This window comes from Saccopteryx bilineata, chromosome 3, assembly GCF_036850765.1.
Source record: "Saccopteryx bilineata isolate mSacBil1 chromosome 3, mSacBil1_pri_phased_curated, whole genome shotgun sequence".
In the NCBI taxonomy this organism is placed as follows: Eukaryota; Metazoa; Chordata; class Mammalia; order Chiroptera; family Emballonuridae; genus Saccopteryx; species Saccopteryx bilineata.
In genome coordinates, this window is record NC_089492.1 from 163,190,794 (window position 1) to 163,214,247 (window position 23,454).

The 23,454-nt window shown below is 48.1% G+C and overlaps 1 protein-coding gene across 3 annotated transcripts in view; it reads right to left on the reverse strand.

The window, feature by feature from the left end:
* TBX15 (T-box transcription factor 15) overlaps nt 1–15,394 on the reverse strand; it is a 120,391-nt gene extending 104,997 nt beyond the window's left edge. The window contains exons 1-2 of one of the 3 annotated variants that reach the window (XM_066268115.1): nt 14,745–14,876; nt 11,787–11,921 (exon numbers count right to left, since the gene is read on the reverse strand). Coding sequence is in view for 1 of the 3 variants with exons in the window: in XM_066268113.1 (XP_066124210.1) it covers nt 14,745–14,949 (205 nt within the window). In the remaining 2 variants the exon portion in view is untranslated. Of the gene's footprint in view, nt 1–11,786; nt 11,922–14,744 lie in introns of all 3 variants that reach the window. The other 2 variants (XM_066268113.1, XM_066268116.1) reach the window with 2 other exon arrangements.
* Between the last annotated feature and the right edge of the window lie 8,060 nt (nt 15,395–23,454).

A 23,454-nucleotide genomic window follows, 5' to 3' on the forward strand; every position in this document is an offset into this window, starting at 1 on the left:
CAGAACTATGTGCTTGGTCAGGTCTCCCTGACCCAGACCCCATGCTGTCCGTTGTCTTAGTTTCCCACACCAGCTAGTTTCTTCTGCTTCTAGGCCATAAAGGACCATCTGCTTTCTATAACATGTCATACTCATTCCCCAACAGAGGCCATCCAGGGCAGTAGAGAGTTGGTACTCAGCCGACATGATATACAGAAAAGGCCTCAATATTCAGGAAAGCTGCTGGGTGAAAACCTCTCAAAAGTCTACTTAAACACATGCCCCCAAACTGCCCCAGCAATAAAGCCAGATCTGTCATTCTCAACATTCACCAGCAATGAGCCACACAGCTGTGGAGGCCTAACAATTTGGGCAGGAAAACAGGCAAAGAAAAAGGGGAATGTAGTCAAGCCCCAAGCAAAAAAATGTTAACATCCGGAACCAATTCGCCCATGCAGGCTGGGGAACCGTTACACCCAGCCCTTCATAACACGCTTCGGGCTGCCCCCAGCTCTTCCCTGTGTGCATGCGCGCGCGCGCACATACACACACACACACACACACACACACACACACACACACTTGCCTGGGCTTGGTTTACCATTTGCTCACCCCTACAGCAGACAAATGGTCCTGTGTCTGTAGGAAGCACCTCCTGCAGTCCCTACCACCCAGTTAGAATATCACAGAGATGTCTCAGATCTCTGCAATGTCCTGGGGTAATCTGGGTAATGCGCCGTTGCACCAGATGAGATCCAGTGTTCCCCAGGATTATTGCTGCTCATGCAGCTAGCTAGTGCTCTGAACACTGGAGGGAAAACGAACAGCCTGGGCCTCTGGCTGGTCTCCTATCGTGCGTAATCTACATCTCTAATTAGACAGATCTCCTGGGTAAGATCCAGTAAATCACCCAAAATTGCAGCATTCACCATACTCTATATTTCAAGAGTTTGACTCCATCTGGGTTCTTTGGGAAAGGAAATGGGCCTGTAGATTCATATGCTTCTGTTGCTACAAGAGCTTATCAAATCCCATCAATCATTGCCTGTACAAGTAGAGTAGGCAATAGGAGAAAGCAAAGATTTAAAACAGACATCTTTCCCTCTTGAATTCTAAAAGCCACTTTTCTATCACTGGGCACAACAGACAGGAATGTGATAGATAGCCCAGAAACATGTTAATGCTAAAGTCCACCCAACCGAAAGCAGGGTGTATAGTTTTTCTCCAAATCCTTATTGGAGACACAGACTTCCAAAGAGAAAGTTAGTTGGAGTGGGAAGAAAAGTGATGGAAAGACAGTGAACAGGTGGACCAAAAAACCCTGAAAACCAATTTTAAGTTCCCTAAAACTCACTGCTGGGACCACATCCACTTACACCATGTCAGAAGAGTAAAGAAGCCTGACCAGGCAGTGGCGCAGTGAATAGAGCATTGGACTGGGATGCGGAGGACCCAGGTTCGAGACCCCGAGGTTGCCAGCTTGAGCGTGGGCTCATCTGGCTTGAGCAAAAAAAAAAAAAAAAAAAAAAAGAAAAAAGCTCTCCAGCTTGGACCCAAGGTCGCTGGCTCGAGCAAGGGGTTATTCGGTCTGCTGAAGGCCCGCAGTCAAGGCACATATGAGAAAGCAATCAATGAACAACTAAGGTATCGCAAGGAAAAACTGATGATTGATGCTTCTCATATCTCCATTCCTGTCTGTCTGTCCCTATCTATCCTTCTCTCTGACTCTCTCTAAAAAAAAAAAAAAAAAAAAGAAGAGGAAGAGTAAAGGAGCACAAGGTGTCAGTGTTTAACAGGATGAGAGATTTTTGCAAATAACTGATACCATACCAAACAAGGCCCCTCTAAATAGAGCTGTTAAAAAATAAATGAATCAGAGCAGTCACTCAGAGGTTAAAGTTAAAGCCATGACTCTGAGAGCGGGTGTACTTGCTGTGGGTCCTCAAGGCGGTTTCCTAATCCTTGGGTATTAAAAAGAAGCCACTGTGGAAATCAGAATCTCTTCCTTTGTAAATTCAATCCATGGCAAAGGGATTTCAGCTGTGATTGCTGAATTAAAAAAAAAAAATCAACAGTACTTAGAAATGCACGAATTGCTCATCACTGCAACTGATACATTTCTAAGCTGTTCCATTTTGAATCAATTACCAATCAGATTCTTTCCATCCCCTTGTGAATGGAGAAGGGAATGGGTAAAACAGAGCACACTGCATTTCTCTGCACAAAGGGATTTAGGACAGGGTGGTTTTAGATCAAATTCAATATGTAGCTATGGCATTTCAGATACTGAGATTTCTGTGCATTAAAGTCAGAACAGTATGTCACATTGGAAAGGCTGCGCATGCTCCATTCCAAAGCCACGGCTGAAAAACTTAACCCTGCCTTGCTGTCATGCAGCGGCTTCTGCTAGCTAGGAGGGAGAAGGCACCTTAGGATTGGAGTGACTAATAATAATAAGAAAAGAAGATAGAGACCCTCTGAGACAGTAACCACCTCTTTCACATTTTTGATTTAATACTTTGTGCTTGGGGGGAGAGAACGAACAAGCAAACATAAATTTTCATCTACAAAAGTTCAAAGTTCTCCCTAGAGCACTGGAGGGTCATCTGCAGGGGGAGATAATATGGTCTGGTGGTTGAGGATATTGACTCTGGAGCCCTATGGAACTGGGTTTAAATTCTGGCTATCCACTTTATTTATTTATTTAGTATTTTTCTGAAGTTGGAAACAAGGAGGCAGTCAGATAGACTCCCACATGCACCCGACTGAGATCCACCTGGCATGCCCTCCAGGGGGCAATGCTCTGACCATATGGGGCGTCACTCTGTTGCAACCAGAGCCATTCCAGTGCCTGAGGCAGAGGCCATAGAGCTATCCTCAGTGCCCAGGCCAACTTTGCTCCAATAGAGCCTTGGCTGCGGGAGGGGAAGAGAGAGACAGAGAGGAAGGAGAAGGGGAGGGGTGGAGAAGCAGATGGGTACTTCTCCTGTGTGCTCTGGCCAGGAATCAAACCCGGGACTCCTGCACGCCAGGCCGATGCTCTACCACTGAGCCAACTGGCCAGGGCCCCTGGCTATCCACTTTAAATGGACCTGAACTGTGTGTCTGTGGGCAAGTTACTTAATTGGTTTGAGCCTCAATTTCCTCATCTGTGAAATGGGAAAACAATTACCATGTTTTGAGGACGATTGGGGGGGGGGTGCAATGAAAGAATGTGAATACAACTATCAGCACAGTTCCTGGTACAGGGTGCCCCCTTCATTCATGAACGTACATATTTTGGTTAGCACTGTGGGCTCTCTGACATAAGACAATGCTTGGGAGGCATAGAAACATCTGTCCTGAAGATAGATTGGGGTAGTGGAGCAGAGAGGTTGATTTGAACACTGAGGCCTGAATTCCAACCGAGGGGCAGCAGTTCCCTCCTTCTCTGGATGGCCAGGCAGGGCCTGAACACTGCTGATGACATGCCCTGGGCTCCTTGAAGAAGGGAGACCATGTCAGGGACCCTTCCTCTGTTCCCCTTCCCCTGGGAATGCACCTTTGCTCTCCTAACAGGAATCAATTTAAATAAAACCTGGGGTATGACTAGATTTTATTTTTTTAAAAAAATAGTAAATAATCAAATCCAGGCTTCTGTTTTCTAGAAGGAAGAGAATTGTGCAAAACCAAACAACAGATGTGAATTCTAATGCACTGGCTGGGGCTTCTGTTGTGTCCTTAAAAAAAAAAAAAGACTTCCCAGTTTCATCTTCCCAGATAGTCAGCTTAGTTAGAGGTTATCCTTACCCTTTGCTTTAAAAAAAAAAAAAAAAGACTCAACTAAGCAACACTTACAAACCCTTTACTGTGGCCCCAACTTATTGATGCAACTGGCTTATTTTGCCCAGAATCCTAGGATCCATCAGAGTACAGGTCTCACAAACAAAGGCCTTATGCAAATGAATCTCCCTTATTTCCTAAACCTGACCTTTTGGGGATTTCTGGGCTTCAGGTAGAAATATCAGAAATTAACTACAGAGAAACATGCATGCATCATTTTACTTCCTTCAGAAAGGCCCTTCTGTCTTCTGCCAGAGCCGAGTTGGGGAGCTGGTAAAGTTGGGGCTCCCCAGCCCGACCCTCTGCCCACTCCCTCTTCCTACCTTATGCCTTATACCTTCTAACCATAGGCTTATACATCAGGTGTTATTCTACTCCCAGTCCAACATCTCCTTTAAATCAAAAGACTAGAGGTAGCTGCTATACATGACAATTTACTACAGCTTCTTATTCAAATTTGTCACCAAAGGTAAGTAATCACTGTCAATTCAATTGATAGAAATAATAGGCATGATGCTAAATCCTTTGTTCCTTGTTCTGCATTATCTCATTTAATCCTCACAACCAGTTTTGATGAATATGTTTATTAGTACAATTTCACAGATGCAGAAACTGAGCTTGGGGAAGATTTAGTACCTTTCCCCAGGTCATACAACTACCTCCTGTTGAAACCCAGCCTCAGATACAAGCAGTCTAATCCCAAGAACCTGGGCCTTTAACCACTAGACTATTTCACTCATTCATTCATCAAATAAAAATGATAATAAGATAATGAGTATCTATCTCATCAGTTTTGAAATTTTATGTCCTATTGATAATATATATAGAATATATTACATAAAATATATATATACAAGTAATTACATATACTACATACACAAATATATATAATTATATATTATGTAAAATATATAATTGTTACATACTATTATTTAGGATATATAGTATACATATGTATCTACATATTTGGAGTATATATAACAGCACTATATATGGCATGTGTATAGATATCTATAAAACAGCACAGTGGCTGGCACATAGTATTCAATATATGTTACTACTTGTTTATTGTTTTTTGTTGTATTTTTATTATATTTTTATTATTTACTAAGTGTTTGCTCTGTTCCAGTCTCTTTTGTGCTAGGCTCTGGAGATACAGAAGCAATGAAGACAAGGTCCCTGCCCCACAGCAGTGTATAGGGCAGTAGTGAGACTGGATGACAAATCAATCCAAAGCTCGATGATGAGAGAATCTGCACAGGGACAGGGGTGGGGGCAGCAGAGAATGGGGACATACACTGTGGGTGGGGAGCTGTCACTGCAGTTTGAAGTCCAGCTTTAGAAGTCTGTAAGGAAATAAAATCCCACAAAATAGAAACATGAGAAACCCTCTTAGGTGAGTGCTGGGCCCAGTTTTTTTGTCTGACCCTGCCTTCAAGTTCAGCAGCTATGAATAGAGGTCTTGAATGCTAAGCTGTCTTCTGATCTATCTTGTTGACAAGCGTTTTGCCTGTTACTAAGTCATCCTTTTAGCATTCTCACATCTCTGCCAGATCAAGATCTCGGCTTAGCAGACTAGACATGGAAAATAGTTACCAGTGCTTTCCATGAGGCTCAAATAGTAATGAGGGGCAACTAATTTGGGGGGGGGGGGGTAGAGATTACACCAATTCAATTTACCAGTGATGAAGTTGCTTTTCTCAGCCTGCATTTTTCAAATCCATGGTTTTTCCAGCTATTTGTGGGACTTGCACAAAAACAGTGTTCAAAGCATAAAATATCTTACATTTCCTTTAAATTCACTAATGCCATAGAATTTTTTGGCAGGAGGGCCCTGGGCATTCACACAAACAACAATAGGTTACATCAAACACAAAGGACTAAAAATCACGGATCCAGGACGTCTGAACATGTGATATTAATCTAAAAACTTTTCAGGAGCTTTATGGAAGCTCTTAATTCTAGCTGTAAAAATCCTTTTCTTTTTTTTCTTTTTTTTTTTTTAGGCTTTGTGTTACTGTACTGTTACTTCCTACAACTGCAGTAAAGCCTTCCTCGTTCCAACAAAGTAAAGGATGAGTCAAGACATGGCCAACATGCATTTGGAGAAAATAGTAACTTTAAAAAAAAAAGTTAGCAGGATCACAGACCCTTATAACTAAAGGGGCCTCAGGTGTCATTTGAGCCTCTGTCCCTCACTTCACAAGTCAGGAACTGAGGCCCCATCAGTGGCTATGAAACAACTTTAAAACATTTTTTCAACATTTATATGTCTGTGTTTAGAACAAACATCCCTGGTTCCAGTATGAATGACAAAGCTAGCTCTAGCATCTAGGTCTAATTTAAGCTGGTCTAGCTCTTTTCCCATCATAATACATGATATAATCTCGCCTTTGGGGGCCTGTGTTAAAGCTTTGTAGTACAGTGAAGACTTATAGATATATCCACATAAGCAATTAAGGTTTCTGAAATGTTTTACAATTCAGTATTCCTTTGCAAGCTTGCTTATAGGATTTATTTTCTAACTAAACCATTTTCCCCTATATAATGCATAGATTTATAGCCCTTCCCCAGCTTTACCACAAAAAAGAAAGAAAAGAAAAAGGGAGAAAGAAATCAAATTATTAGGCTTCTGAGTTAAGGAAGCTTTGTCAAACCTAGAGAAAGCACTGCTGTGTTCACAATCACTTATTGGCACAAATGCCTGCCCCTCCCCACTGTTAAAATCAGTTATTTAGTTTTCAAAAGCAAGAACAGAAATCCTGAGCCACCCAAGCCACCTAACCCCTAGGTGCCTCCAGACAGGACTTCGCTCTGCTAACGCTCTTCTCCAGAAAAGAAGCCAGTCTCTGCCGACTTGTTTCAGGACGTATTCATTTCTCAATCTACTTTGCAAAGTTGGGTGGGTTTTTTTTTTTTCTTTATTCTTAAAAAAAAGAATTTCCTCATTGTTTTTAATCTCCAGAAGAGCGTGAAGGCAATCGTTTGCTGCCCCTTTGCCTCGGTGGGCAATGCCGACTTCTGGGCAGGAGGACCTCTGCGGTTCCGGATCCACAGTACCTGGGGATCCTCCGTGTCTGGAACCGACAGCCTGACTTTCCTTTTTAATGGGCTGGCTATGATATTTACTGACCCTAGAATTACCCATTTGGAAATGGTTAGGGATTAAAAGTTCTTCGGGCTGCGGGATTCTTGGTTCCTAATTGCTAATGTTTGAAGTCAGTTTGATTCCTCGAAAATTTGTTCAGCCTGATGAAAGCAAAAGCTCAAACTCCCCTCGGGGCGCGAAGTGTAAGATCCATGGGTTCCGTTGGGTATTTGGTTAGTTTCGGAGTTTCCCCCCTTGATTTTTCTTGGGGGGAGAGGGTGGAGGGCCTTTCACCGAGGTCTTCCCGAATCTAGGATCTCCGCATTTCCCCAAGGCTGAGAAGGGCACCCACCCCAGAAAGCGGCCCTGGTTTCAAGGCCGCGCCGCTAGCGCGGCGGAGACTTGGCGGAGCGCGGGGCCAGAAGCGCACGGGCCGCAGCGCGGAGGCCGGAGCGCGGGGGTCGGTGCGCCGGGCTGGAGCGCGGGGCTGCACACACAAGGGCGGACCACCGCTCCCGCAGACAGACCCGAGCGCAGACCCAGTGCGGCCGCTGCCGTGATTCAAATCACTGACTTGTGGAAGTTCCCGGAGCTGCCGGCTATCCCAGGACGGTTTCGCTGGGAAAGATGTAATCCTGATTTCTTCCTCGGTGAAACGTCACTGAAATTTTTTTTAGAGGGGAAGTGAAATGGGCGTTTTCAATGTGTGCGTAGGAGGTTGGGAGAAGGAACAGGATGTCGAGGTGAGGGAAAGAGGGACCAAGAAAAGGGGGGCTAAGGGCTTTTCGAGCCCCGCTCTGGGGTTTTGACAACGCAGTCGGGGTTGTGGGACTGTAAAGAGAAGGCGGCGGGTGTTCGGAGTAAGAATTTCGGTTCACCCTGCTGAGAACTAGGCACTAAAACTCCAAGGCTGCAGTCTGGGTATATAATAATGACCTCTAGTGTTCCCTTCCAAAGGAACTCGACTGTTATCTCCAGTATTTTGGTTTTCAGAAAGAGACTATATTAAGTCATTACGTGTACAGAACCCAGAATCAAAGATTTGTTGGTAGTTTTAATCCTCTAAAGTGTGTAGCAATTTGGAAACAGCCCTCAGCAACTATATTTTTGCATATGTTGCCTATGTTCTTAAACTATTCTCCCAAATCACAATGTTTTACTTGCTAGTTCTTTGAACCATTATTATTATCCAGGTTTCTCTCAGCGAGTCCTTTAACATGGGAGAACATGAAATTAATTATTCTGCAAAATACAAAGCAGCATTGTGCCCATCCGAAATGAAGATGGCATTCTGCACAGAACTAAATGCCAAATTGAGTTAGGAAAGCACCCACTCTCCCTGTTCTTTTAAATTGCATCTGAAACAGCCTCATTTTCTGCCAATAACTGGAATTTTCAAATTTGGGATTCTCTTGAATTGTCAAAGGATGTCTAGAAATGACAAAAATCCCCCACCCAATTTTAGATGTTCCCAATTTGTTAAACTGGTTCCACAAAAAAGGGGAGACAGTTTTTTTTCCTCTGAAATATTATTTATGTCCTATTCAGAACTTGGTGTTTCCACATACATTTGTGTACAGACACCTACACTTGTGTATATACTCTTTAATACACTGTATACTCTTATGTATAAAGGGCAAAGCTTGACAGTGGCTGACACAAAGAATACAGAGTTGAAAGTAGTGACTTCAAGGCCTATTTCCACTTCTCGAATCAAAAGCTCGTCATCAGTTTACAGTCAGCAAGATGTCCTGCCTTAAAGTGAAGCCATTAATGGCACTGAATAAATGTTGGTTTGTCGTCAACAGTTGCTTGAATTTCCCAACTCTTCCCATTTCACCTCCAGTCCTCCCCACTGAGTCCCATTTTCCACCTTGACACTTAAAGCAAGGGCCTCACTTAAATTAACTAATGATTATCCTTACCCAAAGAAGTGTAAACAGAGCCTAATTTATAAATTTGGTAACTGCTGTTTCCACTGCATACCCCTGAGTATCTCAGTCATGCACATATAAAATTCAGAGCTCACTAGAAACCAGAAAAAGCAAAGCAAAAATAAACCACATGGAGAACAGAAAGAAAGGGGAAAATTCCACATTTCATCAGTCCCTTACTTTTTTGTATCCCCAAAGGTCAAAACTAGAAAACCACTTAAACATTCTCTCTTGCTGAATGACTTTGTCTTTTGGGAGAAAGAAAGCAATAACCAACTACACCTCAGAATAATCATTGGATGGCTTTCTGTATTTCCAGAAAGGAAAGTGGAATGCTAGCCTGCTCTTTATCCCTGTGGAATTTGCAAAATTCAGCCTTGCTTTAAAAAAAAAACAAAAAACTACAGTCATCTAGAAAAGGCACTTACAGATTTAAGAAGTACTGTAATCATTTTCCTCCCTAGTACAAGAAATAAATTTTTATCAGAGCCCATAATCAGAATCTCAAAAATGTTCTCATCTTCTTAATATTATATTGTTGGCAATAGAGAGAATTATTGTGACAGACCTGGAATATTTCACTCAATAATACTAGCAATGCCCTTGGTGAGGCTTAGATGAACAAAATGTTTCAGTCTTCAGAGCCAAAACGTACTTGTCCCTCTCTCCTTGTGGCCTCATATCAAGGATTAATGATGAGGGACTTGCTTCCATTAAATGCGTGTCCACACACGCAAAGGAAATTATAGAAATCAGTAGGGAAACACGAACCACCAATCCCCATCATTTTAGTTTTGGCTGCCAGGTTAGGCATCTCATACCATTCTTCACCCGCTCTTCAAGTGCCTGGTGTGTTAACTGAAGAAATTTTAACCAATTTTCTTCAATAATTGTAAGATGTTTACGATACCATTTAAAGTAAGTGGTACGGGGAAGGGTAGGAAAACGACAGCGAGTACGTGTCAACGTATGTCATTTCAGTTCCAACTCCACTGAAAGAAATCGAATTCCTCCTTCCCCCTGCAAGAGCAGCAAGTCGTGAACGGTTCTTTCCGAGAGTTTTACCTATAAAATCAAGAAACCCAAAGTGGCCATCTCTGAATTCAAAAAACCGATTAATGAAAAATAGCGTTGGGCATGGAAGACGCGAATTTAGTATCGCTGCGCCCCCAGCCTGGCTGATCTGTCTAGTACAGCCTTCGTCGCCCATTAGGGTTCTGTACTTTAGACCCGCCTCCAAGGGGCAGAGGTGGATGTCGGAGGCCGGGCAAAGGTCTGCCCTGCAATGCTAGCCAAGAATAAGAGACATCCCACCGTGCTCCCTTGTTACCCCCATTCCTTCCACATCAATCACACGAGTTTCTGAGCACCCCTGGGGAAGACAGGGGTGGGGGACTGAGGAGGTGCAAACCACAGCACACCCCACTGTCTTTCCTTCGCAGTCTAAACTCTGGGCACCAGGATTCTCCCCATTCACCGGCCTCCCCAGTGCCCTAGAGCAGTTTGCTCCACCTACGGGATTGATGAAGTTAGAATTATCTCCTTCTTTTTATAGGCTTTTATTGCGCCACCGCGCCAGGGCCGCAGTGTTCCACAGAACGTCTACATAACCGCCCCCACACCCGCAGGCCATTGCAGGCCCTCCGGGTCCAGAGGGGGTCTGATTTAGCCATCGCCCCACCAGAGCGCGAAAAATTTGTTTGGCAGTCATCCCAAGCGAACCATCATCTTCACTGGCCTAGGATGAATTCAGATCTTGCCTACCTCCCACCCGCCATCACACAAGGTCACTTACCAAAGGGACAACCACTGCGGAAGGCCTTTTAGACCTAGCAGGTGAGAGCCTTGGCCACGTTCAGCGGGCCTCACACTTGGCTCTTCAGCAGAGCGCAGGTCCGGCATGGTGCAGTGGAGCGCGCACCACTGGAAACCAGAGTTCCTCGCCGGGGACTCCACCGCAGGCAAACAAACCCTCGCGAGTCTCCCCTCGAATGCTGCACACCCTTCACTGCGGCCCCAGTCTGACCGGCGCCCAGGCTAGTGTTTGCCCTGCACTAGCACATTCTCCCCACTGGCTTCAAATTCATCGCTTCTTCTCCCTTAACTAAACGTCAGTAAAGAGTCACTTCCTCCTTTTTGACCCTGCGTTTCCCTACTGAGGTTTAGGGATGGGTAGAGGGGTGGTGTCAGGGTTAAATCTTGGAGGTCTACTCTGAGTGAACAAGCTATAAACTGGCATATTAATTTTCGGGACCAGTTCATAATTCGAGGGAAGAAAGTGCTCTAGGGTACTGCGACCGTTTTTCATATCTCGTTTCACTAGGGGCTGCGTAGACTGGAGCGCGGGACTACGTGAGCGCCTGCCAGGTGCGCACGTGTGCATGGAGTGCGGATCTACCGGCGTGTTCCTGGGTGTGCCGCTTTGTGTGCCCACCCGCGTGTTTCGCCACCTCCTTGGGCCGCCAGAGCGCCAAGGTTGCAAGAGTCAAGCCCGCGGGCTCTGTAAGGGGAAATGCCCCCGCAGAAGGTTTAAATTACTTCGCTCCGCAGGAGACCGGGTTTCGGCAGCACTGGGCTGTGGATTTGGGCGGGAAAGGCCCAAACCCGAGCAGGGGAGCGGGGTGGAGTGGGGCTTGCGGTACGAGCGCAGTTGGCGCCGCCACGTGCCTGAAATATACTTTCAAGGCCGCCACAGCCAGAGCAGCTGTGCCGGCGAAACTTTCCTGGGTCGCTACTAGGGGAGAGACAAGGGCGAGCAGGCCCGGGAGCCAGGCTCCTCTAACACGCGTTATGAGACACTTCCCAGCCCGCGGCGGCCTAGTCCTGGCGCCTTCTCAAAAAGACGCGAGTGCTGGCCCGGGTATAATAATGAGGGCACCTTGCAGGCCATTCTCCAAGGCCCTGAGGGCCTCAGGAAGTTTTTTGGGGTCTCTAGGCCCGGTTGAAAATTTTGAAATACATACTGTGAGTCTTCTGATGTGTGAGTGCCTACAGTACGCAGGCCGCGCTGGTCCCCCGCTGCCGCAGGTTGGCGCCCCAGGCGGCGGGCACTTGGCGCCAACTAAACAGCTCTGTCCCGACGCGGAAAGAAAAACGGGCTGCGAAAAAGCAAAAGGCCACGTCTTTGAATAAAAACGAAACATTAAATCTGATCCGTGAGTTGTCTGAGGTTGCCAGGATGTTGAGGCTCAGACAGGGAGGGCGGGAGACGATGGTACCGGTCAAAGAGAGGGGATGGGGAGAATAACAAATGCGATTGCGCTAGGCCAGTGGCGCTAGGCGATGGTCCTGTGCGTGCGTGCGTGCGCAAACGTTTAGTTCTTCCCCAGCCCCGTGACAGTTTTGTTTTTGTTGTAGTTATTTTATGTTCTGTTTTGTTTTTGTTTTCTGTTCCTGACTCTACTCGGCCTAAGTGGGCGAGCCACGCAGCGGGTCCAAACCCCTCGGTCTTAATTGGGAAAAAAGAATTTAAACAGAATCATGAGTTCCAGCCGGGTAGAGGCATGGCCCTGGGCACAATGGAGGCATCAGGACCCCATCTCCCAAGTCCACCACTATACATACACTTATAAATGTGCCCAGCCCTGTGCGCGTTTGTTAGGGAGCTATATTAGACACAAAAAGGAAAAAGGACCTGCAGGGGACCCGAAGCCCAGGCCCTGCCTTCCACTATCACTGGCGCAAACCGAGCCGCAACTCTGCCTCCTCCGTTCCTGCGACTTCTCGCCCAATGTCCATGCCACCGCGCCCTTATCCTGAAAGATCTTTTCTCATCCTACGTCCGGTTCCTACGAAACCTTGGCCACTGCGGGGCTCCAACTTGGAGATCTCCAAGGAGGCGAGATCTCCAAGTTGGAGTTCCCTTGGCCCACGACGTAGCCAGGCCTGGCGGGAAGCTCTGCTCTGCAGAAGGCAGGCGAATATTCTCGGTTTCCGGCTTCTTCCTCCTCCGGGACCTTTGCCTCATAGACATATTTTGTTTTCTATAACCCAAACGCCCATCTTTTTCTTTACAAAAAAAAAAAAGTGATAAAGGTAATGAGAATGGGTCCACTGAACTCTCTGTAATGTAAAATTCTGTGTTAGGTCTTCACCCCCTAATCCCATTCGGCAGCAAGAGCAAAGAAACAGCATTCTGGACACCAGGTCTTCACATGCATGTTCTTGGACCGGTCTTTCCTTGTCCCAAGTCCTCACTGTTCTCTTCTGATTTGTAGCTGAGAAAACCGGCAAAAAGAAAACCTCGATCTGAGTCTCTGATTATGACCACGCGTGTTGGTCCTTTTTTGAACACGCGACCCTAGGCTGGCTTCGGGCAAGGGTAGTTTCCCCTCGCTAAAGGAAACTACCCGGGACAGGGAGTCTGCCATGCGCAGTTAAATAATCTGTGCCCTTCCCACCGTCAAAAGAGTAAAATAAACCCACCGCTCAAATCGCGAGATGTCATAAGGCCTGAAAGAACTTCCACTAAACTCTGAAGGCCCAAGCGAGACTTTGACACAAATAAATACGGTGAAGAAATAGCGTCTGGCCAGAAATGGAAAATACATTAGCCACGCATCCATTCCTTTCTGGATTGCCCACACAGTGATCCTCGTGGACAGGCACCGGCATTCAAATACAGGGGAAAACTTGAGCGGACGAAATAAATCTCCTTTTAATTTTCTTTTCATCGACTAATAAAAATAATTCCCCAGCACTAAACCCAAATACCATAACGGGCCACAAGAACACGGAGAATTCATAAAACTCTGTCTCTGCAGGTCACCACTAATCACGTTATTATTAGCCTCAGGAGCATGGAAATTGAACTGTCACTGCCGAAAGAGAAAATGTAAGCGACAGCTGTCCCTCCTTGGGTCCGCCAGTTTTCCAGCCTCCAAGTTCCTGGGCTCAAGGCCTCCCCCATTTCTACGCAGGCCGCCGCCCCCGCTGGGCTTGCCTGCGCGCTCACCCGTTTACTAAAGAGCAGCTCCGGAATAGTTTTAGAAGTCCTGGCTGGAAAGTTTCTGAAGCCACTAACCCAAGCCCTGAGCTGTGTGTGTATGCGCGCGCGCGCGCGTGCGTGTGTGTGTGCGCGCGCGCGCGCCCGCGTAAGATTCCTCCGACAACAGCTGTTCCCCCGGGCTGTTTTGCACAGTTGAAATCTTGGCACTTAGTACAAAACGTTAAGTTGTCTCCCCTCCACCTCACCCTGGATTCTGTTAAAATACTGACATCGACATCCTCCCTGTGTTTTATACGTTGTGTGCGTACAGATCCAATATACAAATTAATCGCACCGCTGCTCCCAAATACACAGAGATGTGGGCCCTGAAGAGTAGTCTAAGGCGCAGGGTAAGGGGTCTGACATATAGTACATTCCTCTTTCCATAAAAGCCAACGAAGTAGAAATATGACTATGCTCCCCTGTCGCCGGAGTAGGGGAAAATCAACAATTTAAGTCCCAAGAACGTTGGTGGGGGAAGGGCGAGGGCCAAAGTTGAAAGCTAAATGGGATAAAGTGGGCACTTCCCGAGGAGGGGGTATAGGACCAAGGCCTCCGCGCTCATTCTCCCGAGCTCTCAGAAGTGAGTCCCAGCCCCTCTCCTCTCCGGCCGTTGCCTGCACTCCGCGCCCCTCCTAACCCCAGGGCCCCGCAAGCTCCTCAGCTGCGGGCACCAGGAATGCTGCGCTCTGCTTCCAGAGAAGGGAATGAGAGCACGGAGGCCTCCTTGCTTGACGCTGGCGAAAAAATAGAAGGCTTAGGCCAGTTCTCCCAAATTGTTACGGTGAATTTGGGGAAGGCTCAAAGCATTTATAAAAAGAAAAAGAAAGCCGCGTTGGAGCAGGACAGGGCGGCGGTAACCAGGGCCTCCCTCCTCACCACTCTGACCCCCGGCTAGCCGCCCGCCTCCCGCGGTCTGGTCCTACGCACTCACCGGGGAGAGGCTCCAGGCCGTGTGCGGCCGCGTCCTCTGCGTCTCCGAGTGGGCCCGCGGGGCTCAGCGCCTCCATGGACAGGTCCAGCCCTTTCTCCTCCCAGTCTCGCAGTTTCCGTTTTTTATTTGAGCCGATCAAGGCTTCAACGGAGAAGGCATGTGCTCGCGAGCTCAGGGCGACTGCAGATCTTCTCCTTTCACTCATCTTAGCCGCCCGCACCCCGGCCCCCTCTCGCCCCCGCTACTGAGGGAGCAGCCCGCGCCCTCACGCTCCGAGCGCCCGCCGGGCCGGGCCCGGGAGAGGCTGACGCTTTGCGGGTCCTTGGCACCTTCCCCCTGTGCCCTCCCCCGCCCTCCGCCGCCGGCTCGCACCGGCGCCCCTAGCTGCCCCAGCGGCTACGCACAAGAGTCCCGAGCGCCGCCCGCTCTCAGCATGAGCGCCCGCGTCCTGCTTCCCACCCACCCGGGCAGGCGCTCACAGGCTGTGCAGACTAGACTTCATCTTTTTTTTTATTCTCTGTCTCTCCTCCCTCTCCCTTTCTCTCCTCCCTCTCCCTCTTCCTCTCTCGGTCTTCCCGTCCTTCCTCTGATCCAAACTTCTGGGAAACTTTTTTTCTAAATTCCTCCCTTCCCGAGAGCTGGGGGCTGGCGGTGCGCTCCTGTCCTTGGGGCGAGGGAGAGGGAGGGGGAGGAAGAGAAAGACTGAGGGGGGGGGGGCCAGCCCCCGACCAATGGCGAGGAAGGAACAGGAGAAACCCTGAGAGCGCGGGCCAATGAGCGGAGGGGATAGACTGAGGCTCAGGCCAAGGCTCAGTGCCCGTCACCCCGGGATGCTCCCGAGTCGACTTTAACTCCTGATTTCCCGGGTGCCCCGTGGGTTCGTTCCTCTTGGGAGGGGGGGGGGGAGCGAGCTGAAGGTCGAGGTCTGGTCTGTGCCGTTACAAACTCCTGCCAGCCTCCAGTCCTACCTTTTCCTCCCTAATCTGCTAGGTTTCAAAGACGCTGCGAGCCAAGTCATTTTAATTACAAATCTGGAATTTGGAGGCTCAGACAAAATGTCAACGTTTCCAAAACGCCTGAAAACGACTCTAATAATATCTCATCTGCCTCTGGATGCTTTTAAATCTGGTTTCGCCCGGATTTCAGCACGCAGGTTCTTATTTTCCTGTTGGACTATTTCTAAACAATTCTAGCGAGCGCAAAACGAAAGAAATAAACAAAAAAGCCCCGTTACTATCCAGGCTGTTGTTGAAAATCTAAAGACTGCTTTCTCCTTCCGGCTTTACCTGGTGGAGGAGACAAGGAGGTGTAGGCCCCTGAAAGCAGGAGGCCGACTGGGGCGCCGGGCTTACCGCGCACTCTGCAGGCGGATCCCGACTGGGCCCGCACGCAGCAAAACCTCGCCTTCCCTTCGGCTCAGATGCTGAGCGGAGCTGAGACCGCTCGGGGCTCTTGTTGTGGAGAACCCACGGAGAAGGGCTGGGCGAGGGCAGCCAGGAACTTGGAAAGCAGAGAAGGAGCTTTTTCAAAATTCCCTTCAAATCCGATCATCTCGGAAGCTCGGCTCTCCCCGCCCCGCTGATCCTCCCACTACCCTTAAAAAAAAAATTTTTTTTTTTCAGGGCAGTGCGGTCGCTAGGGATTTCTAAGGAACTTAAAGTCCAACACTTCTGCCCATTTTGATTTCTCACAGCCCTTCCGAGGTTGCGCTGCTGGTCGCGAGCCGCAGGGAAACCCTGAGCCCAGTCCAGCGCAGAGCAACTCCAGAGGGGCCCAGAAGTTCATCTTACCAAGTGGAAAAGAGTCTTGGGTTTTGCAGACGACGACCTCACCACAGCCTGATCTTCCTGTCCCCAAACCCTGGTCGAGACGCTTCTATACCCGCTACAAGGGGCAGAAAAGAGCCAGCTCCCGGGTGCGATCGACAGATGGAGAGGCCCTGCAGACTACTCTCGCGACAACCAGGTCCTACAGCAGGGTCTGAACCCGTAAGCGTAAGGTAGAGGGGCCCAGGCGTGTCATAAGGCCCCCTGGAAGGAGCGCTCGTCTGTCCTTCCTCCCTGGGGGGAAAAGAAAGGGCTTGTGAGGCCTGTGAACCTCCACATTTCCCTCCTGACTGCCCAGGGACTGGGGAAGTCCAGTCCTTGCTCTTGTATTTGGAAGTGCTCTGGTGCTGGAGGCAACAACAGAGCATCATGAATGTACTTGGGCCTTTTTGCAGGACAGCCAAACAGACCACTTTTTGGAAGCCCCTCAAATTGGGCTCTAGCCCAGAAGAGAAGAAACTAGGAGTGCAGCAAATACAGACATAATATTAGAAAAGTCACTGACTGGATAGGTGTGATTCAGCCAGGCTTGGCCTCCAGGGCCTTCCCAGAGCTCCTCTGACTTGCCTTCTAAGAACCAAGGGATCTGGAAGCTGGGTGCTGAGCCCCTCAGTGTCTTCCACCTCACTGACGAGGAAACTCTTGGGAACCAGGATCCTGGGTGGCTAGGCATAGTGTCTCCCACCTCGGTCATCACTTGGCATTGCTTCCAGGAACTGCTGCCTAAAGTGAGGGAGCAGTCACCGTCACTGGCTGCAGCAAAGGAGTTGGAGGCGACACCAGCCAGAAGCACGCAGTTATGTTCTCCTGTGGCTCAGACCTCTCTTTGGGTTCCAGATTCTGGTGTCACCGCTGGTGGCTGGAGCCTGCTGAGACCAGGCCTAGTGGAGAAGCCAGCTTCTGTTCTTTCCTGGCATTCCCTTCCCCCATTGTCTGTATCTCACTGACAGACTCTGGCCTGGTTTGGATTGAGAAGTAGACACACCATAGGCCACATACTCCCTGAGGCCAAAAAACTTCCCAAAAAGAGGACTTTTTGGTTATCCACACACCTAAATATAAGTTCAGAAAGCCTGCTCCTGTAGGTCTCCATGGACACGTCCCACAGTCACACCTAAAGAAGTGAGTAAAGCCTTCAATGGCAGGCATGTGCATCCCATCCCCAAAGCATTCCATCAGCACAGACTGCTCAGAGGAGCCCCTGGTCCTTCCTTCAGCTTACATCGGTTGTCCCAACCTCTATTCTATGCACACTCGTGTCCTAAAAAGTAGGGTAGACCATGAGAACAAGCCAGATAGTAGTGAAGTGAGGCTGGTTTGGAAGTCAGCAAAATCTGGGTTTTCCTCTAGGTAAAGAGGAGGGGCAGGGGCATTTCTTTTTGTGACTACTGGGGTCAGTCTAAGTTTTTTCCAGAAGCTTGCACTCCTTGTGCTAATGGGAAGAAGGTCTGGAAAGATTAAGCAGGATGGTTTAATGTCTGTGACCTAGGTGTAAAGGATTATGTGATTGGGGAGAAGAAAAAAGAGAGGGTTAGGGGGTTAAATGTAAGAATCTGGGAGTAATGGATGCATTTTCCTTCCACAAATTACATCAGAGGGCTTTTAGATTTTCCTCTAGTTACTCTAGTTCTCTCTCCTTTAACTTTTAGGACTAAAAGCCAGGTCCTTTGTGTATGAGGCTATGTCCTGAGGCAAGTCCTCAGGTTTCCCAGCAACAGGCTCCAATTTAGGGCCCAGAGTGGAGTCTGTAGGTGGTGAGTCCAGGTCTGGTCTATTTCAGGACTGAGGATGATTGACAGGGACCCAATTGGAGGCCCCACCCTACCCCCTGCAAGGCCCCACAGAGGATAATTGGTATATTAAGCACCTGAAAAGCAGGGGGGCGGGATCTAAGAGAGGGTGAGAGGAAGAAGAACTCACTGACCACCTGTAGGAACACAGGGGAGGTTGATTCCCAGACCTAGCCTTGAGAGGAGGAAAGCCAAGAAAAGAAGAATAGCAGAGTGCTCACCTAAAACTGTGTCCAGATATTTTGAGTTTTCAAAGAAACCCCCACAGAATTCTGCAGCATAGGGTCAAAGGTCTGGAGCCACTAATTCCTCTGCATACCTGTCCTTTCCTTCTGCTTCTCACCACACTAAAAAACACCTGAAATCCCACCATTGCTAATGCCTCAATACCAAGACGAGCCACCAGACACTTGCTGTGCTTTTGCAGTTTTGAGTAATTGAAAACAAAGTTTAAAATAGTTGGCCAGCAGCATGTTAGGCTGCTCTTAAACACGTGGCAGGGTCCTGGCCTGGTGGCTAACTGGATAAAGCAATCAATGAGTACACAGCTAAATGGGACAACTAAGTAAAATAAGGAGTTGATGCTTCTCTCCCCCCACCCCTTTTCTCTCTCTCAAATCAATGGAAAAATTAAAAACAAAACAAACAATAAAAGAACACCTGGGCAGGACACCCTGTGGGGCCTTGAAATTACAATGAATTCGGCCTGACTAGGCAGATATAAAACATTATGAGACGAATGGTGTAGGAGGAAACCACGGGGACTCTAAAACTAGTAGAGCTGAGCAACCAGGTCCATCCAGCTCAACTCTAAACGGTGACCTTATGTAAGTCATTTAATGGCTTGTGCCTCAGTTTCCCTGTCGTCAAGCTGAATGGGTCCTAAATACTTTACAACCAAGAGAAGCAGGCAAGATAATGGGTGGGAGGCTGGACAGACCCGGGATCTTATTATTGCTGTGATCTGTGATCAAACCTTCCGGGAATGTGAGGCCAAGTACCCACTTTTCACTTATTTTCCCAAATTGCCGCCCAGTTATGGGGTGGCTTAACTGTCCGGGAGCCCTCGCTCGGGTGGACGTGGGGGGGGGGGAGCTGATTTCTGGAAACGTCTCCCCAGTGCCAATCCCTCGGAGACAGCATAGGACCACTTCTGTAGACAACATCTCCAGTCGCCCGGAGCTGTGGGACCGTCGTGCGTCGTTGACTATTCAACTACCCTCTCACACTTAAAAAAAATAAATAAAAAAATAAAAAGTCCGTGGAGGCGAAAGGTTCATTAATGGTGTTTTTTGTTTTCGCGAAATAAAATCTTTTGTTTTTATTTTAAACTAGCAGCATGCCCTCTTCTCGGTCCCTCCAGATGTTTGCAATAAAATCGCAAGTTTTGCCTTTGGGACTGGAAATAAAATTTAACGGCCTTCATTCTGTAATTATTCTCTTAGCTCGCCCTTCATAAATTTATCTGCTTTCTATCGGCGTTGGGGTAGGGGGCGAGCGAAAGCCCCGATTTTATATCTGTGACTATAAAAAAGCGCCACCCGGTTTCCTCGCCTTCGGCGGCCGCGGTGTAGCTCGGAGAGCCTGGCCCGGCGGGTGGCAACATTGCGCTATTGTTCGGTGAGTTGGGTCTGCGCAGGAGCTGGGCGCTCCACAAAGGGGGCCTGTGCAGCCAGGCCCGGAGCCGCCGCGCTCTGGAGGCGAGGAAATCCTGTTCCCCAGGCCCAGCTTCCCTCTCCCCTAGGAGTGTCTTGCAACCCGGCGGCCTGGCCTTGGCCTTCGGTATCCGCCTGCCCCGCGGGGCGCCAGCTCCTACTTTGCCAATCCCACCCTGCCAGCTTTCGCAGGAAGCGAAACCTCCAGCCCATGCTGAAAACGCAAGGGAGGAGCCTGGCTCTGGATACCCAGGCGCTAAGCAAAGACCGGCCTGGGGTTGGAGAGGAGGGGGCTTCTGGGAAGGCCCTCTTGCCCCTCTCCTTGGCCAGCTTGGGCGGGGCTGGAAGGTAACATTCCACAATCTCTGGAACTCAGGCCTAGGCAACTCAACCGGAAGTCAGTGGATTTTGAGGCCATCAGCACGTCCTTCCCCAAATAAATGTTGGTACATCAATAACTACTATATACATACTTGCATAGTAAGTTTATAAGCACATGGTTTGTGCATGTATTTTGCATGACTACACAAACCCATGGTTATATCTATCTATCCAGCAGCAGACACATGCATGTATACATACACCATGTACAGCTACACTGGTGCACATGGATATCTTTTTAGAATCAACCATGCATGGAGAAACAACACATACTTGGGTACAGAGCATCACACGTAGGCATATGGGGAAACATCCTGGCCACATACCCAACTGGCCCAAAGTTTGCAAAAATGTACAAAAATTCTGCTACCTGCTTCATATCTTCCCAACTGCACAGGTCCCTCGGGCTCTCCCTTGGCCCCCTGAGGCTTGATCCATGCAGCTGTCCCCCAACCTCCTCTCCTTCATCTGCACAGAGCTACCTAAGAGGTCAAGGTCTCCTGGTGACAAAAGAAGGGAAACCTGCTAAGCACCCAGCCTTGAGAGAGACAATCAGTGCCTGGGCGAGACCATGTCATTCTCCAAAGCCCAGGAGACCCAGCAGGGAATGGCGGACTGGGCAGTGAGAAATACTGGCACCAAGCAGGAGCAGCGAGGTTTGGTCTCATTTTGTTTAAGCACATACAGCCTGTTGGTCAAATAAGTTTTTAAATATGACATATATGTTTGCTCGCTTTTGGTGTGGGAGACAGGCTGTAAACTGGCAAAGTCATTATAGCCTAAGGCTTAGTTCTAAGACTAAGCCTTGCCCACCCTGAGGTGGTGCACTCTCATGAGGAATCCCATTATGCCTCAGATAAGTGACTTTGTATCAGAGACTTCCTTGTTTGTATATTGGATTAAAGGTTTGGATTTCTACAATATAAAATGGGACAGACCGGGAGCTTGCTCCCTTGGGTTCCTGAGATTAGCATTAGAGAGGAGAGCAGAGAAAGGCCATGTGGAGGAGAGGAGAGGTAGCCAAGATGGCAGAGTGCAGAAGGAGAAGCCTGTTTGTGCAGAGAAGGAGATGGGGAACAGAGGTGAATAAGTCTGGTGAGCTAGAAACCTTTGATTCTAGGAAACTCGGATAAGTCAGTAGCTTTGTGAGCACTGAATAAGTGGGTTTTGGAGCCCAGTGTGTGTTTTTACTTGCCCATTGGGTGCAAGCTAGGATTAAAAGTAATGACCCACCAATTCTTGGCTCCATTGTTTCTTAACCGACTGTCCGAATTTAATGCAAACCTGAATGGGCCAGGCGGCTGTGATGGTGGCCGTGGATACTGGCTTTACAGAGCCCCTTCCAACCTCCAGCCATCAGGCCTCCAATCAGAAAGCAAAACTCCTGGAGCCAAACATTTCCTAAGCAGAACTTCCTTTTGAGTTCCTTTGACATGAGGGGTCCCAACCCCTCCAAGTTTGCCCCCTAAATGTGACTCCATCTTCCCCTTTTTGCTGGGTTTGCAGGTGCTTGACTAAGCAAGGTTAAGAGCTCCCTTTGGTTTTTCCATGGAGAGGAAGGATTATCTAAAGTTTATGGGGGTTTAGGGGAGAAGAGCCAGGTTCCTGCACTCTAACACAGCCAGCTGGAACCCTGGGACCTAAAGAAGGAACCTGGGCTTCCTGGAGGAGGGAGGCTGGTAGAAGTTAGGCAGAGGAGAAAGGGACCTAGAGCACTGCCATAGGGTTGCCTTCGAGGACCAGCAGCTAAAGCCAAATGATTTGAAGCATAAGTCCTTGATGTAATGACTTTTTTTTTTTTTTTTGCCAAAAATGTTTAGATTTCACTTGTCACTAATAAAAATCGGCCACCCAGGATCAAATGTTGTTGGCAGAATTACGCCAGCTGGCCCCACCCTGAGTCGTTACTCACAAACATGGGCAAGTGGATTTTTACAGCCTCCTTATGAATCAATCTCTCCTTCTCCACAGTGGAGAATGAATTGTCCATTATACAAGGAGAGTGGAAACTAGCTCTTCCAGGAGCAGCTCTGAGAGGGCCTTTGGAATGAAATCCTCGGGTGGGTGGAGGTAGGGATAGCTGGCCACTTGCCGTGGGACTGGAGAGGGAGGAACTGGCACAGGGCAGGTGAGCTAGGTCATGGGAGGCTTTTCATTAGTTTCAGTCCATAATTCAGAGGCTACCTTTTCGATCTGCTCAGGCCAACCAAATCAAAGGTAATAGAAAAGAATCTGGAACTCTTGGGTGATGTGCATGGATTTTCTGGTGGCACCAAGAATAGTGGAGTAGGAAGATTACCAACGTGGGGAGCCCTAAATGGCTGAACAAATGAGCCCTCAAAATGGATTTTTATATATCAAAAAACCATTACATAATATACTATATTATATACCATATAATATAAAAGCTATATATATATATATACATATATATAACTGTTTCATAACTTGAATGGTCATTCAGGACAAATACATATATAGATTGGGTATTTGTGGAGAGACAGATGTTGCCCGAGTTCCAGGGCCTGCGCTGCAGGAAAGGTGGGGGAGGGGAGCAGCCCCATGCTGGTCTCACTCAAATAGCTGCAGGAAGCATTTTGCTCTGGCCCACAGCCAAGTACCCCAGAAAGCCTGGGGCGAGGAAAGCTCTCTATCCCTAATCAGGAAAAATAATCATTTAACTTCTCATACTTTCAAGGTCTTCATTGGACAATCAATGACTCCAGGCAAATGAAAGTGTTCCCAGGGCAAACAATGCATGAATCCACATTATTCTTATTCGCAAAGGTGCCCGCAGCGCCAGGGGCCCAGGTTGGAGAACTCTTCGGGGTAAGGGCACTAAGGTGGGCCCAAACTGTACGGCGGACCTCTGTCCCCAATATTGCTCGTGCCCACCATCATTGGAAATGAGAACTTCTGACCCAGCTCAAAAAACAGCAGAAAGCAGTTCTATCCAGAAGCTCCTGCTTCCAGGAAAATCAGATAGTGAGGAGATAAGTGTTTATTTTCACAACCGTCCTCTTTTTTTGGTGGGCACCACTTATGAAGAGTTCATATT